Below are 13,923 nucleotides of genomic sequence, written 5' to 3' on the forward strand. Positions count from 1 at the left end.
TTTCATTAGCTCCTACAACTTCTATCCCGGATTCATTTTAATTGACTCCCTATATTCATTAGATTCATTGGTTACGGGTTTCAGGATCGTTACTCTGATACCACTTTGTGACACCCCCATACTCCAGGTGCCTTACCAGGACCACTCAGGTATAGGAACGTCACCATCTCGGTTACCCGAGGCAATGATAATCATAAGGCAATAAAGAAACGTACCTTAAAAGTAAATATAGTTTAAGTGATTACATGTCTCAAACCAAAACTGTTAAATGAAATACAACCAAACCAAAACTGTCTGCTAACAAAACTGAATAACTAAAGGACATTGTCTGACATAGCGGAAGACTCTTCTAACTGCAAGTGATGACTCATCCCAGCTAGCCCATATGCATCAAATAAAACCTGCTCAATAACTGCTCACCATCCCCGAATGGTTCACCACAGTTTTTAAAACAATTAAACGGGGTCAGTACTAATTACACAACACAAATCACAATAAAACAAATGCCAAACAGCTCGATCATCACATCAAACCCCAGTCTCCATAATCAATCTCAACACAACTGACTACACACTAAAGTGTGTAGTCCTGTCAGAGTACCCATCGCAGTAGATACTCCACACCGCCAGTGGGGGACCGCAGCCGCTCCTACCTAAGCCCCGCTCATCTCCATCGAGCGATAAACCCATGTTCATTACTGTGCACATCCCTTCTGTGGCGGGTTCCACAGAAGGCAAATCATGGGCGTGAAGTCACTCCCGCAAGTGACTCCACTCAGCCAGGGACGCACCCCGATGACCACAGAGAGATACAACAATAATCAACGATATTAATCAACAATACAACCAACAATATAACTAACAACCATCACAACCACCAACAATTTACTTTAACAATAATCACAATGAAACAACCAAACACATCATGTAATTAATAATAAGTAGGGAAACCCTACCTGGAAAGCAATCACAGAATCAGACGATCTAGCAGCTGTCTCAAAACCTTTCTTCTACGAACCCTCCTCCTATACATACATTCATACAATTACTACTTCAACAACACAAACCATAAATACCCCCAATTCCCCAAATTAGGGTTTAACCAACATTAACCAATTGCTATAAAAATGATACGTAGAACTTAACCTTGACGCAAGGATCTCAACGGTGTAAAGAACAAAGGAAACTGACACGTCTAGCTCCGAGATTTGCTAATAATGCGGAAGAATAATGCAACGTAACTTGAAATCTCTCTTAACAGTAAATTAGGTTTTGTAAAAGTGTTTAAGGAAGATGATGAAACTTATTATATATTAATCCGCGTTATTAATAAAACCCATCAAATAACACCCATAACCCGACTTACTCGATCGAGTGCCACTTACACGATCGAGTGCGAATGCTACTCGATCGAGTACCCTAGAGGCAGACTACTGTTTCGTATACCAAACATACTTACTCGACAGAGTAAGCCCCACTTGATAGAGTACCTAGAGACTCATAAAACCATAGTATTACAGTGTAGTCCTGCCAGATTACTGCCGAAACAAATAATCGACACCGCCAGTGGGGGACCGCAACCTTGCCCACCTAAGCCCCGCTCATCGCAACGAGCAAAACCCTATGTTCCATCACAAATTCTTGTTTGTGACGGACGCTATCCGTCACAAACAAGAGACGGGGCAAATCGATACCACATTTATCTATATGGGGCGGGTAGTGCATATGGGTGGGGCAAACAAATAATATATAAAATTAGTGGTGGGGTTTGAGTGGGGAACAAGAGGTACAAGGCATTAAATGCCATTTTGCATGAAATATTCCACCAAATCACCCTTTACGTCCCAATTTATGCTGATGATGGATGACCTATCTCCTCCTCCCATGCTTTCACTTTCCTCAACCCTAACCCCCTAAACATTCATTAAAATTTCCATTGTTTAATCATGATTTTCTAAAGAAGAATCCATAATTATCATCAAATATTCATGCAAATTATCACAATCATAATCATCGCTTAAATATTTTCTCACAACACCATGGGTATGGATGAGAACTCGGCAATGGAGGATGATAATAATCAACAAATTGTTGATTTTGAGACCGTTCAGCCTGCAGCGGATTCTGGTCATGTTCATACTGCTGAGTTTGAATTATTTGATGGTAAAGACGATGATGATAATAATCAACAAATTGTTGATCTTGAGACCGCACAGTCTGCAGCGGATTCTGGTAATGTTGAGACTGTTGAGTTTGAATTATTTGATGGTAAAGACGATGATTTTGCGACGATGTTGATGAGCAAAGGTTTGTTTTTTATTTTGTTTTGATTATGGTGATGTTTTGATTGGACGATTTGCAATAATCATAAAATTGTTTGTTTTATTTTTTAAATTTCCTCGCTTAAATTTGCAATCTTTGTGTTCTTCATGATTTTGTTGGACGATTTTAGGTTAATTTTTCATATTTACTTGCAAAAAGGATTGTATTCATGAAGTTTTTTGTTCATCTTTTGTTCATGAGATTTTAGGTATGAGTGTTAGGTAAATTTTTAGGTGTTCATGATTTTGTTCATGAAGTTTTTTGTTCATCTGTGTGTTTATGAGTGTTAGGTAAATTTTTTAGATGAATATTGGTTTGTGCATAAGGAAACACCGTGGGACAGAATATAATCGAATTTTTCGCTGATTTGATCGTTCAATTTATTAAGTTTTTGTTCATTAGATACAGAATGAGCTTTTTTTTATGTGAATGACAAGCTTCTGATGTTGTTGGAGTTGAAGATGAAGATTAACCGTGCATAAGCTTACAGCTGCTAACCTGACAGACGCACAAATTTCGTTTTCAACAGATTATCATTTTACGATATAGTGTCACCATTTTAGGGTTCAGTGTTGCCCTCGTAAGCAAAATGAATTATTTTGTCAAAACCCATTCTTTTGTTTTAGCTATTACCCTTTAAATTAAACTAGTCACATTATGACTAACGTTGGGTACATTTCGATGTATTGTCAAAATGTGACCCTGATAGTGATGAAATATAGATGTTTTAGTAAGAAACCTGACAACAAGTAGTGTGTGTTTATAACTAATAATGGTGACATTCTGACTGAATATGGTTCCTTTCTGATTTACTATTAAAATGTGACCATTGTAGTTCTGATTTGTAGTTGCATTAGTATGAAATATTAGAACATATTTAAACTTAAAATGGTGATACTATAACTAATTTTGGTTACATTCTGATATTCTGTTATAATGTGACCATGATAGTCATGATATGTAGGCGTTTTAGCTAAAAATATTTAAACTTGAAATGTTGACAGTATGACTAAAGTTGTTTACATTTTATATACTGTTATAATGTGACCATGATACTCATGATATGTAGATGTTTTAGTAAGAAACCTGACAGCAAGTAGTGTGTGTTTATAACTAATAATGGTGACATTCTGACCGAATATGGTTCCCTTCTGATTTACAATTAAAATGTGACCAACATAGTTCTGAATTGTAGTTGCATTAGTATGAAATGTTAGAACATATTTAAACTTAAAATGGTGACACTATAACTAAATTTGGTTACATTCTGATATTCTGTTATAATGTGACCATGATAGTCTTGATATGTAGGCGTTTTAGATAAAAATATTTAAACTTGAAATGTTGACAGTATGACTAAAGTTGTTTACATTTTATATACTGTTATAATGTGACCATGATACTCATGCTATGTAAATGTTTTAGTAAGAAACCTGAGAGCATGTAGTGTGTGTTTTTAACTAATAATGGTGACATTCTGACTGAATATGGTTCCCTTCTGATTTACTATTAAAATGTGACCATTGTAGTTCTGATTTGTAGTTGCATTAGTATAAAATGTTAGAACATATTTAAACTTTAAATGGTGACACTTTTACTAAATTTGGTTACATGCTGATGTTCTGTTATAATGTGACCATGATGGTCATGATATGTAGACGTTTTAGCTAAAAATAATTAACTTGAAATGGTGATAGTATGACTAAAGTTGTTTACATTTTATATAGTGTTATAATGTGACGATGATACTCATGATATGTAGACGTTTTAGCTATAAATATTTAAACTTGAAATGGTGACAGTATGACTAAAGTTGTTTACATTCTGATATTCTGTTATAAGGTGACCATGATAGTTATGATATGTAGACGTTTTAGTAAGAAACGTGTCAGCAAGTTGTGTGTGTTAACAACTTATAATGGTTACATTCTGACTGAATATTGTTTCCTTCTGATGTATTATTAAATGTGACCATTATACTTGTGAATTGAATTTGTTTTAGTATGAAATTTGAGAGAAATTTTTAACTTAAAATGGTGACCTTTGACTAAAGTTGCATACATTCTAATTTACTTGTAAAATGTGACCAGGATAGTTATAATATGTAGACGTTTTAGTAACAACCGGACAACATGAGGCGTGTATTCACAACTTAGAATGGTGACATTCTCACTGAAAATGGTTACCTACTGATGTTTGTATTAAAAAGGATATAATGGTGACATTATGACTAAAGTTGGTTACATTTTCATTAAATGTTACAATGTGACCAGGATAGCTATGACATGTAGACGTTTTAGTAAGAAAGGTGACAGCATGTTTTGTATGTGTCACAACTTAAAATAGTTACATTCTGACTTAATATGATAATCTTATTATGTACCACGAAAATGTGACCATTATATGTGTGATATGTTGTTGCTTAAATGGTGACATTCTTAGTAAAGTTGTTTATCATTCAGTGTTCCCATGTTAACCAATGCTTAATATATGTTGTCATAGGTACGGATTTATCAGGTTGTTTACTTGGAATAAAAGCTAGAAAATGGGAGCACATCTTCAGCTTGTATAAGAAACATTCGCAACTCAAGGGCTTTAGTATCAAGAAATCAACATCTCGTAGGGCTGACGTGAAAGACAGGCTGCTGATTGAGAGATGCTTTAGATGCTCTTGTGAAGGTGTACATGGGAACGGGAATGAAGTCAATAGTAGGAACGCAGCAATTACTCGCTGCAAATGTGTAGCTTGTGTTAGGACAAAAGTAAATGCTGATGGATTATGGGAGGTAGTGCAGCATGTGCTTGAGCATAATCATCCTTTCACACCCGTCCAGTGGGAGCATCATGATAGGTCGGAGCGCAAAATTTCAGAAGCGGAGGGTGAGTTAATAAAAGCAATGACTGAAGCGCATGTTCCTCCTTCAGTCCAATTTAGGGTTGCTGCGGCCGGGGCTGGTGGTGATGCGTTTGTCGGTCACACAAAGCGAGACCATATTAACTACGTTAACAGATTGAAGATGAAATCAATTGAAGGTGGCGACGCAGCCACTTTGATCAACCTCATGACTAAAAGGCAAGCAGAGGAGCCGGGTTTCTTTTTCCGCGTTCAGTTTGACGAAAAAGGCAGATTAAGTAACCTTTTTTGGCGGGATGCGATGATGAGAGATTACTATTTGTTGTACGGAGATGTTAAAATATTTGATACAACTTATCGTACCAATAGGTACAATCTCATTTGTGGAGCCTTTGTTGGTATTAACAACCATTGGTCCAATGTCATGTTTGGTTGTGCTTTTGTGTCGAACGAAAAGGAAGAATCATTCGAGTGGTTGTTCAATGTTTTGAACGAATCCATGGGTGAGGATGTCCGTCCTATCTCTATCTTCACTGACTAAGACCAAGCAATAGCAAATGCAATTGAAACGGTATGACGTTTATTTTTTACTAATATGGTTACACTGGGTCATATTGTCTTCTGACGCCATGTTTTGCCACAAATGTTACCATCTTTCTTAACACTAACATTACTTAAGATAGTATCATTATCTCCTATTTTCTCATGTCAGCAGAATACGCCATATATGTGACCATTGTAGTTTGTAGAAACATATGCTAATATGGTTACATTTTCTCATATTGTCTATAGACCACTTCAGTATTGATAACGTGGGAATGGTGACAGGTTTATCCACAAACCAGACATCGTCTATGTCAGTGGCACATTCAACAAAACGCCATATCTCACTTCGGGAAACTAAAGGGCGATCGTCCGTTCCAGAATCTATTCAACAAATGCCTTCATGGTTGCTACAATGAGGCTGAATTTGAGCAGACTTGGCATAAAATGTTGTCAGATTATGGGTTAGTCAACCATTCATGGTTTAAGAGATTGTACAAACATAGAGCCAAATGGAGCACTGCTTTCAACAATCAATTCTTTTCAGCCAGGATTTTATCGTCCCAAAGGAGTGAGAGCACAAACCATGCGATGGGCTTTCAAGCTTCTAAGACTACATCCGTTACCGAATTCTTTGGGATATTTGAAAACACGGTCAAAAGAAGGCGGGGTGAGGAAGAGTGTAAAGAATTCAACGGAATAAGATCCACACCATCTTCTGTGTACCCTCTAGTGGATTTGTTACTACATGCATCTCAGGTTTACACATTGGAGCTGTTCCGAGTGTTTGAGACAGAATTCGCGCTTGCCATGGGTACTCGTGCTGTCATCATCCCGATTGATGACCCTCGGGTGTTGTTGTATCGTGTTAACCCTGCTGCCCAGGACGAGGACAACCATCATGTGATCTGATCTACGATTGTAAGAACAACCTAACAGAATGTACGTGCCGAAACTTCCAGGTTAAGGGTATGCTTTGCAGTCACATTATCCGTATCCTCCACATGCATTCTGTTGTCCATATACCGGAAAGGTATATACTCCGTAGATGGACCAAATTTTCAAAGACTATAGTGTGGGAGAGGTTCCTGCCAAGCGACATACGCAGAAATGCCGCTCATGACGCCATCAATTGGCGTCGATCAATGTTGACGCCTATGAACTATCTCATCAGCAAATGTCATAGTGTCTCTGATGCAAGAGCTATCGTGGATAAGCTCTTTATTAAAGCGAATGAGGAGGTCGAATTATTACTTTCTAAGCTTAATATGGAGGAAGATGAACTAACTGTTGATGGGTCTGTGCCTCCTATTCTTGACCCCGTACGTTGTACTACTAAGGGTCGTAGTCAACGAAAAAAAGAAACATGGGCACGAGGAAAAAGGCTAAGAAAGGGTCTGAAGTTGGGACAGGGGAGAGTACTATGTACGTCGCTGTGCCGCGTCTAATATGACATACCATGTACATTGCAATCCTTAGGTGTTTTGTACTAATGTGGACCAAATATCACTAATGTCCCCAAACAAGTGGACATATGTGCCCATGTTTGGTTGTATGTGTTTTGCTATCTAAATGCCTTTATTTTGGGTCAACTTGGAAACTTACCTTGACACAGATTTTGTGCAAACATTCTGATATATACCAGCGTTTGCTTATTTTGCCCCATATGTCACCATTGTTGCTACAAATGTATCATTGTTTGATCCATATGTTACCCTTTTAACAAAATATATTTGAAATAACTCATCCTATGACTAGTCATTAATTACTGCTCATAAAGGTAACAATTAACTCTAATATGGTCACCTTATATCCTACCCAATGACAATATATATGAAAGACAATGATTATCTATTGTATTTGTTTACACTACAGAAACTCTATAAAATGGTGACATTATAGACAATGCCAACAATCACAATGCTATGTGTTACCATTTTTAAACCAGATAAATTTACCAAATTGTAAATTGTAACCATTTTAAGGTTCGGTGTTGCCCTTTTAAGCAAAACACATGTTGATGTTCAATTGCTTAATAAAATTAGCACAATTTTAACTCTAATAAACTCTATAAAATGGTGACATTATACACCACCGCAACAATCACAATGCCATGTGTTACCATTTTTAAACACAATATAAATTTAACAAATTGTCACCATTTTAAGGTTCAGTGTTGCCCTTTTAAGCAAAACGCATGTTGTTCTTTAATTGCGTAATAAAATTTGCACAATTTAAAGACATGCTCAAAAGGTAACTACATTACTGCTAATAATGTCACCACATTAGTGCACTCATGTCATAGCATGGGTAGTTCAAATGTTTACAAAACAAGGACTATTTGTCAGTCCGTTCACAGCCCGAAGGACACAAAGTTTTGTCCCAAAATACTACATTACCAAAACGACCAAGATCTACCAAGTCTTCATTATAAAAACCAACAATTAAATTAACGAGATACGGCACCAGCTACTTTCCTCTTTCCGGCAGGCTTTGGTACTGGACGGTTCGGTGCATGGCTTACTTCCGGAGCGGCAGTGTGCACGGGATGAGGAGGTGCACGGTCTCGAGCACGAGTGTACCTTAGCTCGTACGACCTGGCGGGTGTTTTTTCTCCAATGTCATCTAACCCCAGATCAAAGGATGGCGGGAGGACCACGTTCTCCATAGCTGCATCCACCTGATCAAGCATTGCTATGAACTCAGCATAGAATGCAGGGTCGTTATCCAATCTCTGCGAGAAGGTCTGCTCCGCTTCACCCGCCGCTTCACCAACTCCTTCCTGCTGTTGCCGCACTTGCTGAGATAGGGGAGGATCCGACATCATTTCTGCTGCCATGTCACGATGTAACCGTGAAATCAACTTCTGGTTCCTCTTTGTTTGGTACCATTTAAGTACACGCGGCTGCACAGCAAAAAATCACACTTAGATGACTCACATTTTAACAATGAATCATAATGTAACCACCTGTAGTCAGAACGTCAGCATTTAAGATTTGAAACAAACACCAACATATAACAGCTATGATGGTCACATGTCAATACTCCATAAGAATGTAAGAAATGTTTGAAAAAATGTAACCATTTTCAGATACAGTGGCACCATTTTAAATATGACACACAGACAACATTCTGTCCTATTTCATATTACAACACCCTACATATCTAAGATATAGTGGTCACATGTTCACAGTCCATATGAATGTAACCATTCTTTATCAAAATGTCACCCTTTACTTTATTAATGAAAAAGAAGATATCAACACTACCATGGTCATGTTTTTAGTTTATTAATCGAAATGTAACTATCTTAAGCAAGAATGTCACCATTTTTAGATTTAAAATTGTACAACTACCATGGTAACATTTGGCCTAGAACACGTGTACATTTCACAGTAAAGAATAATGTTACTATATACGATCAGAATGTCACCATTTTATCTCCACTACAAACCAGCATATTTCGACTATAACGGTCACATTTTAGGACTGAATCAGAATGTAGCCACATTAGTTCTAAAATGTGACCATTTTAAAGATTTGAACACATAAGATTCTGTCACAATTCAGACTGCAGCAGTGTAAGTTTTGTTTGTACATATCATTCAGTATAGATTGATGTTGAATTTATTAAAGTGCTAGTACTGACGTCGTTGTACAGAAAGCGGAGATCCTAATCGGAAGGGAGGTCATCTGGAAGGGTGAAAGTCACAGTCCTACTTCCAGTATCCTGTGCAATTCTATCCTTCTCGGCTGCACGACACGCCTCCTTCCTAATAGCCTCCACTCTAGCGTCGTTCATCTCGGCCGGTCGATCTGCCTCCTGCCGGATAGCGGTCACTTCAGCATCAACATTGTCAACCGCAACTTTGTAGAATGTGTTTTCCAGAAAAAGTGATATCGGGTACGTGGTCAGATCCCACACCCCTATACCAAAGCCCCTATGCACGGTGTAAGCTTTGCACTCCTCCTTAACTCGCTTCTTTAGTGCGTCATAGGTCCAATGACGTATCAGGGGTAGTGTCCTCTTCTCAGGCAAACCCCTCCAAATTAGGCTGTGAAAGTACACTATCTGGAAGAACATTAGGCACCCCCCATGCTTTCGCCCTCGTTTTCTTTCCATGAGTCAACGGAATTGTCGAAACGATCCATAATGTACGAACACCAATCCATCTTCGGTATGGCATCAACATCTTCCACTGCCCTAATCAACCTAGTGTCGATTCGATTGTGCACGGTCGGGGCCAAAAACGATCCCATTGCAAACAACACAAACAGCCTCTTAAAATCTGGTCCACCGTCCACTAATTTCAGCATCTCAACTCTAACAACTTTGTCTAGTTGTATATCCTTATTTGGTAAAGCACCAAATCTCTTTCTCCAACACTGTACTAGCTCTTTATCTTCTGTAACAGTTGGCACATCCTCCCCTTCACACGGTAACATGAAGACATCGTAAACACATCATGCTTACTGATTGAGAAATGAACAAACCTATTAAACAAAAGCAGCCTAGTGTGCGTATCATATCGTTCCAACAGCCAATCAACCATGGTATGAATAAACTTAGACGCCTTCAGCTCGAGAAGACCTCCAAACCCTATATCCTCAACATCTTTCCTCTGAGCTGACGATAAATGCTCTATGACGTAGTGTAGGGAAGCGGGTGATCCATGTCCCTCGACCTCCTTCATCTTCCTATATTCGGAAACAATGTATTAATAGTAAAAAAAAAAAAAAAGCTTAACATGATAACATGATGTCGAACAATTCATCAGGTATAATTAAATGGTAAACATACATTCCTTCCTTTCTCATTCGTTTCTTTTTTGGGACCACTGCCCCTTCAGGTAACTTTCTCTTCAACCCTTGCCCAACCTCAAGCTCCTTCGACCTTTCCACAACATTCACAGCTTTCACAGATTGCTCTGCTTGCACAACTTTCACAGATGGCTCTACATGTAACACATAAAATGGTCACATTACATAATATTGTCATTAATGTTACCATTTTAAAATACTATCATACATGCCAACATAATTTATATGTGACCATCTTTAGATAACAATGTAACCATTTTAGATTAGCTAAATTACTGAAATATGGTGACATCTGAACACCAAAGTACATGTCACCATTTTTAGATTTATTAGATTCCCTCACATATGAATCAAACATATGTACATTTCTAAACTATTGTGTTCACTACTAAGACAACCACACATTGGTCACTGTTTTATCATATATATGTCACTATGTTAACATATATGGAACTATATGTCGAAAGTTCATTTTTTAACTAAACTGGTCACATACTACAAATATCAAAATATGCCACCATGTTAATTCAAGTGTCTCCATCTTTTGTATTTTATGTTACCATTTTAAAATACTGTCATACATGTCAACATAATTAATATGTGACCATCTTTGGATAACAATGTAACCATTTTAGATTAGCTAAATTACTGAAATATGGTGACATTTTAAAACTAAAGTACATGTTAACATTTTCAGATTTATTAGTTGCCCTCACATATGAATCAAACATATGTATATTTCTAAACTATTGTGGTCACTACTAAGACAACCACACATTGATCACTGTTTAATCATATATATGTCACTATGTTAACCTATATGAAACTATATGTCGAAAGTTCATTTTTTAACAAAACTGGTCACATACTACAAATATCAAAATATGTCACCATGTTAATTCAAGTGTCTCCATCTTTTGTCTTTTATGTTACCATTTTAAAATACTGTCATACATGTTAACATAATTAATATGTGACCATCTTTGGATAACAACGTAACCATTTTAGATTAGCTAAATTACTGAAATATGGTGACATTTTAAAACTAAAGTACATGTCACCATTTTTAGATTTATTAGTTGCCCTCACAAATGAATCAAAAATATGTACATTTCTAAACTATTTTGGTCACTACTAAGACAACCACACATTGGTCACTGTTTAATCATATATATGTCACTATGTTAACATATATGGAACTATATGTCGAAAGTTCATTTTTTAACAAAAGTGGTCACATACTACAAATATCAAAATATATCACCATGTTAATTCATGTGTCTCCGTCTTTTGTCTTTTATGTTACCATTTTAAGTTTTAGGTCTCCAGTAAGGTGGTTACATTTCACCACATATGCTCACATTTTAATCATCAGAAAAATGTGACCATGTGATTAGTAAAGCTGATACCATATTAAGTTTTTTTGTCTCCGGTAAGGTGCTCATATTTCGGCACATATGGTCACATTTTAAAGAATAGATATATGTCACCATGTCATTGTATATCTATTACCATATTAAGATAATTGCTCTCCAAAAAGGTGGTTACATTTCACCACATACGGTCACATTTTAATGATCAGAAATATGTGACCATGTGATTAGTAAATCTGATACCACATTAAGTATTTTGGTATTTGTAAGGTGGTCAAATTTCACCACATATGGTCACATTTTAAGGATCAGAATTATGTGACCATGTGTTTAGCATATCTGTTACCCTGTCATATGGTGCTCAAACCTTTAAACAACAGAGAAATGTGGTCACAATCACTGATGTGGTCACATTTCTCAGTTTCTTTGCTAACATTTGTAAAATAAAATGGTCATGTAACACCCCCATACTCCAAGTGCCTTACCAGGACCACCCAGGTATAAGGACGTTACCATCTCGGTTACCCGAAGCAATGATAATCAAATAAACAATGAAGAAACAACATTTAAATAGAATTACTTAGTGAAAGGTTACAAACTCGAAACCAAAACCAAAAGTACAAATACATGTTCTCAAACCGATCATTTCATCGATCCAACTGAAATGTTATGGAAATACTAAGCTACAGCGGAAGACTTCTATCATCATATCGTGGCCATCCCAGCTATCCCTGTACTCATCTCATACCTGCTCAATATCCGCTCACCATCCCCGAATGGATCACCGCAGGTTTTAAAAACATTAAACCGGGGTCAGTACTATTTACACAAGTGATATAATCAACAGTACAACAACAAAACATCTCAAGCAATCATACACAATCAGGCACTCCACTCCATCTCCGTCACCGACTGTCCAATGGACCAGCCCTGCCAGTGGGGGACCGCAGCCGTTCCCACCTAAGCCCAGCTCATCATACCGAGCGATAACCCTATCCCATTAATGTGAACATCCCCTTCCGTGGCGGGTTCCACGAAGGGCAAAACTAGGGCATGAAGCCACTCCCGCAAGTGACTCCACTCAGCCGAGAACGCATCTCGAGAACCACAGACAAACAATCACAATCACAATATCAACAACCATCTGAATCAACCAATTACACTAATTACAGCACAATCACCATACATTATTTAAGTAATACTGAGTAGGGAAACCCTACCTGGAAAGCACAATAATCAGACGATCTCACAGCTGATATCAAAAAGCTTCCTCTACGAATCCTCCTCCTAATTATACAAACACATAATCACTACTATGCACATGACACAACAAAATCCCCAATCCCCAATATTAGGTTTTAACTAACTTTGGAGAAATATAATAAAAATGGTATAAAGGTCTTACCCTCGACGCAAGGATCACAACGATGTAGAGACAGGTGAAATCCGACCTTCCAAGCTCCGGGATTTGCTAACAATGCGATTAAGGTGATGAACGTAGTTTGCTTTCTCTTCTCACAGTGATTAAGTTTTGAAAAGTGATTTAGAAACAATGACGGAAGTGTTCTATACTTTAATCGCATTATTAACAAAACCCGACAAAACAGCCCCCCGTAAACGGGCTACTCGATCGAGTAGCTAAGGTTCTCGATCGAGTGCCCCCTTACTCGATCGAGTGCCCAACAGGTCAGAAACTATTTTATTTCGCAAAACTCCCTTACTTGACAGAGTAAGGCCTACTCGATAGAGTACCCCAAGACTCATAAATACGGAGTACTACAGTCTTCCCTCCTTAAAAAGAAGTTCGTCCCCGAAGTTCAAACCACAACAAGACAAAGACTCCCACTACGCACTCCCGACTCAACAACCAAAACAAAACTCAACATAAAACATGTTACTAACTCGAACTCAACCCGACTCAAACGACAACAACCATACCGACACAACATAAAAAGGGTATAAAACTTCTTAAAATCTCTTTGCGATCATCTCCTACCCCCCTAAAAGAAAC

General features: G+C 37.6%; 1 protein-coding gene across 1 annotated transcript; it reads left to right on the forward strand.

The window, feature by feature from the left end:
• Positions 1-2,038: 2,038 nt before the first annotated feature.
• On the forward strand, positions 2,039-6,630 carry LOC141619503 (protein FAR1-RELATED SEQUENCE 5-like). Its single transcript, XM_074436519.1, has 3 exons — positions 2,039-2,306; positions 4,824-5,686; positions 6,004-6,630. Exons 1-3 carry the CDS (start codon positions 2,039-2,041, stop codon positions 6,628-6,630), a joined length of 1,758 nt encoding a protein of 585 aa, XP_074292620.1.
• Positions 6,631-13,923: the final 7,293 nt, after the last annotated feature.

This window comes from Silene latifolia, chromosome X (assembly GCF_048544455.1).
Source record: "Silene latifolia isolate original U9 population chromosome X, ASM4854445v1, whole genome shotgun sequence".
NCBI lineage: Eukaryota > Viridiplantae > Streptophyta > Magnoliopsida > Caryophyllales > Caryophyllaceae > Silene > Silene latifolia.

What these genes read in the sequence shown, in the direction of transcription:
- LOC141619503 (XM_074436519.1), top strand. Translation starts at nt 2,039, where the DNA reads ATGGGTATGGATGAGAACTCGGCAATGGAGGATGATAATAATCAACAA. An exon ending in GACGATGTTGATGAGCAAAG is followed by an intron (nt 2,307 to 4,823) that starts GTTTGTTTTTTA and finishes ATGTTGTCATAG; the next exon opens with GTACGGATTTATCAGGTTGT. An exon ending in ACGAATCCATGGGTGAGGAT is followed by an intron (nt 5,687 to 6,003) that starts GTCCGTCCTATC and finishes GAATGGTGACAG; the next exon opens with GTTTATCCACAAACCAGACA.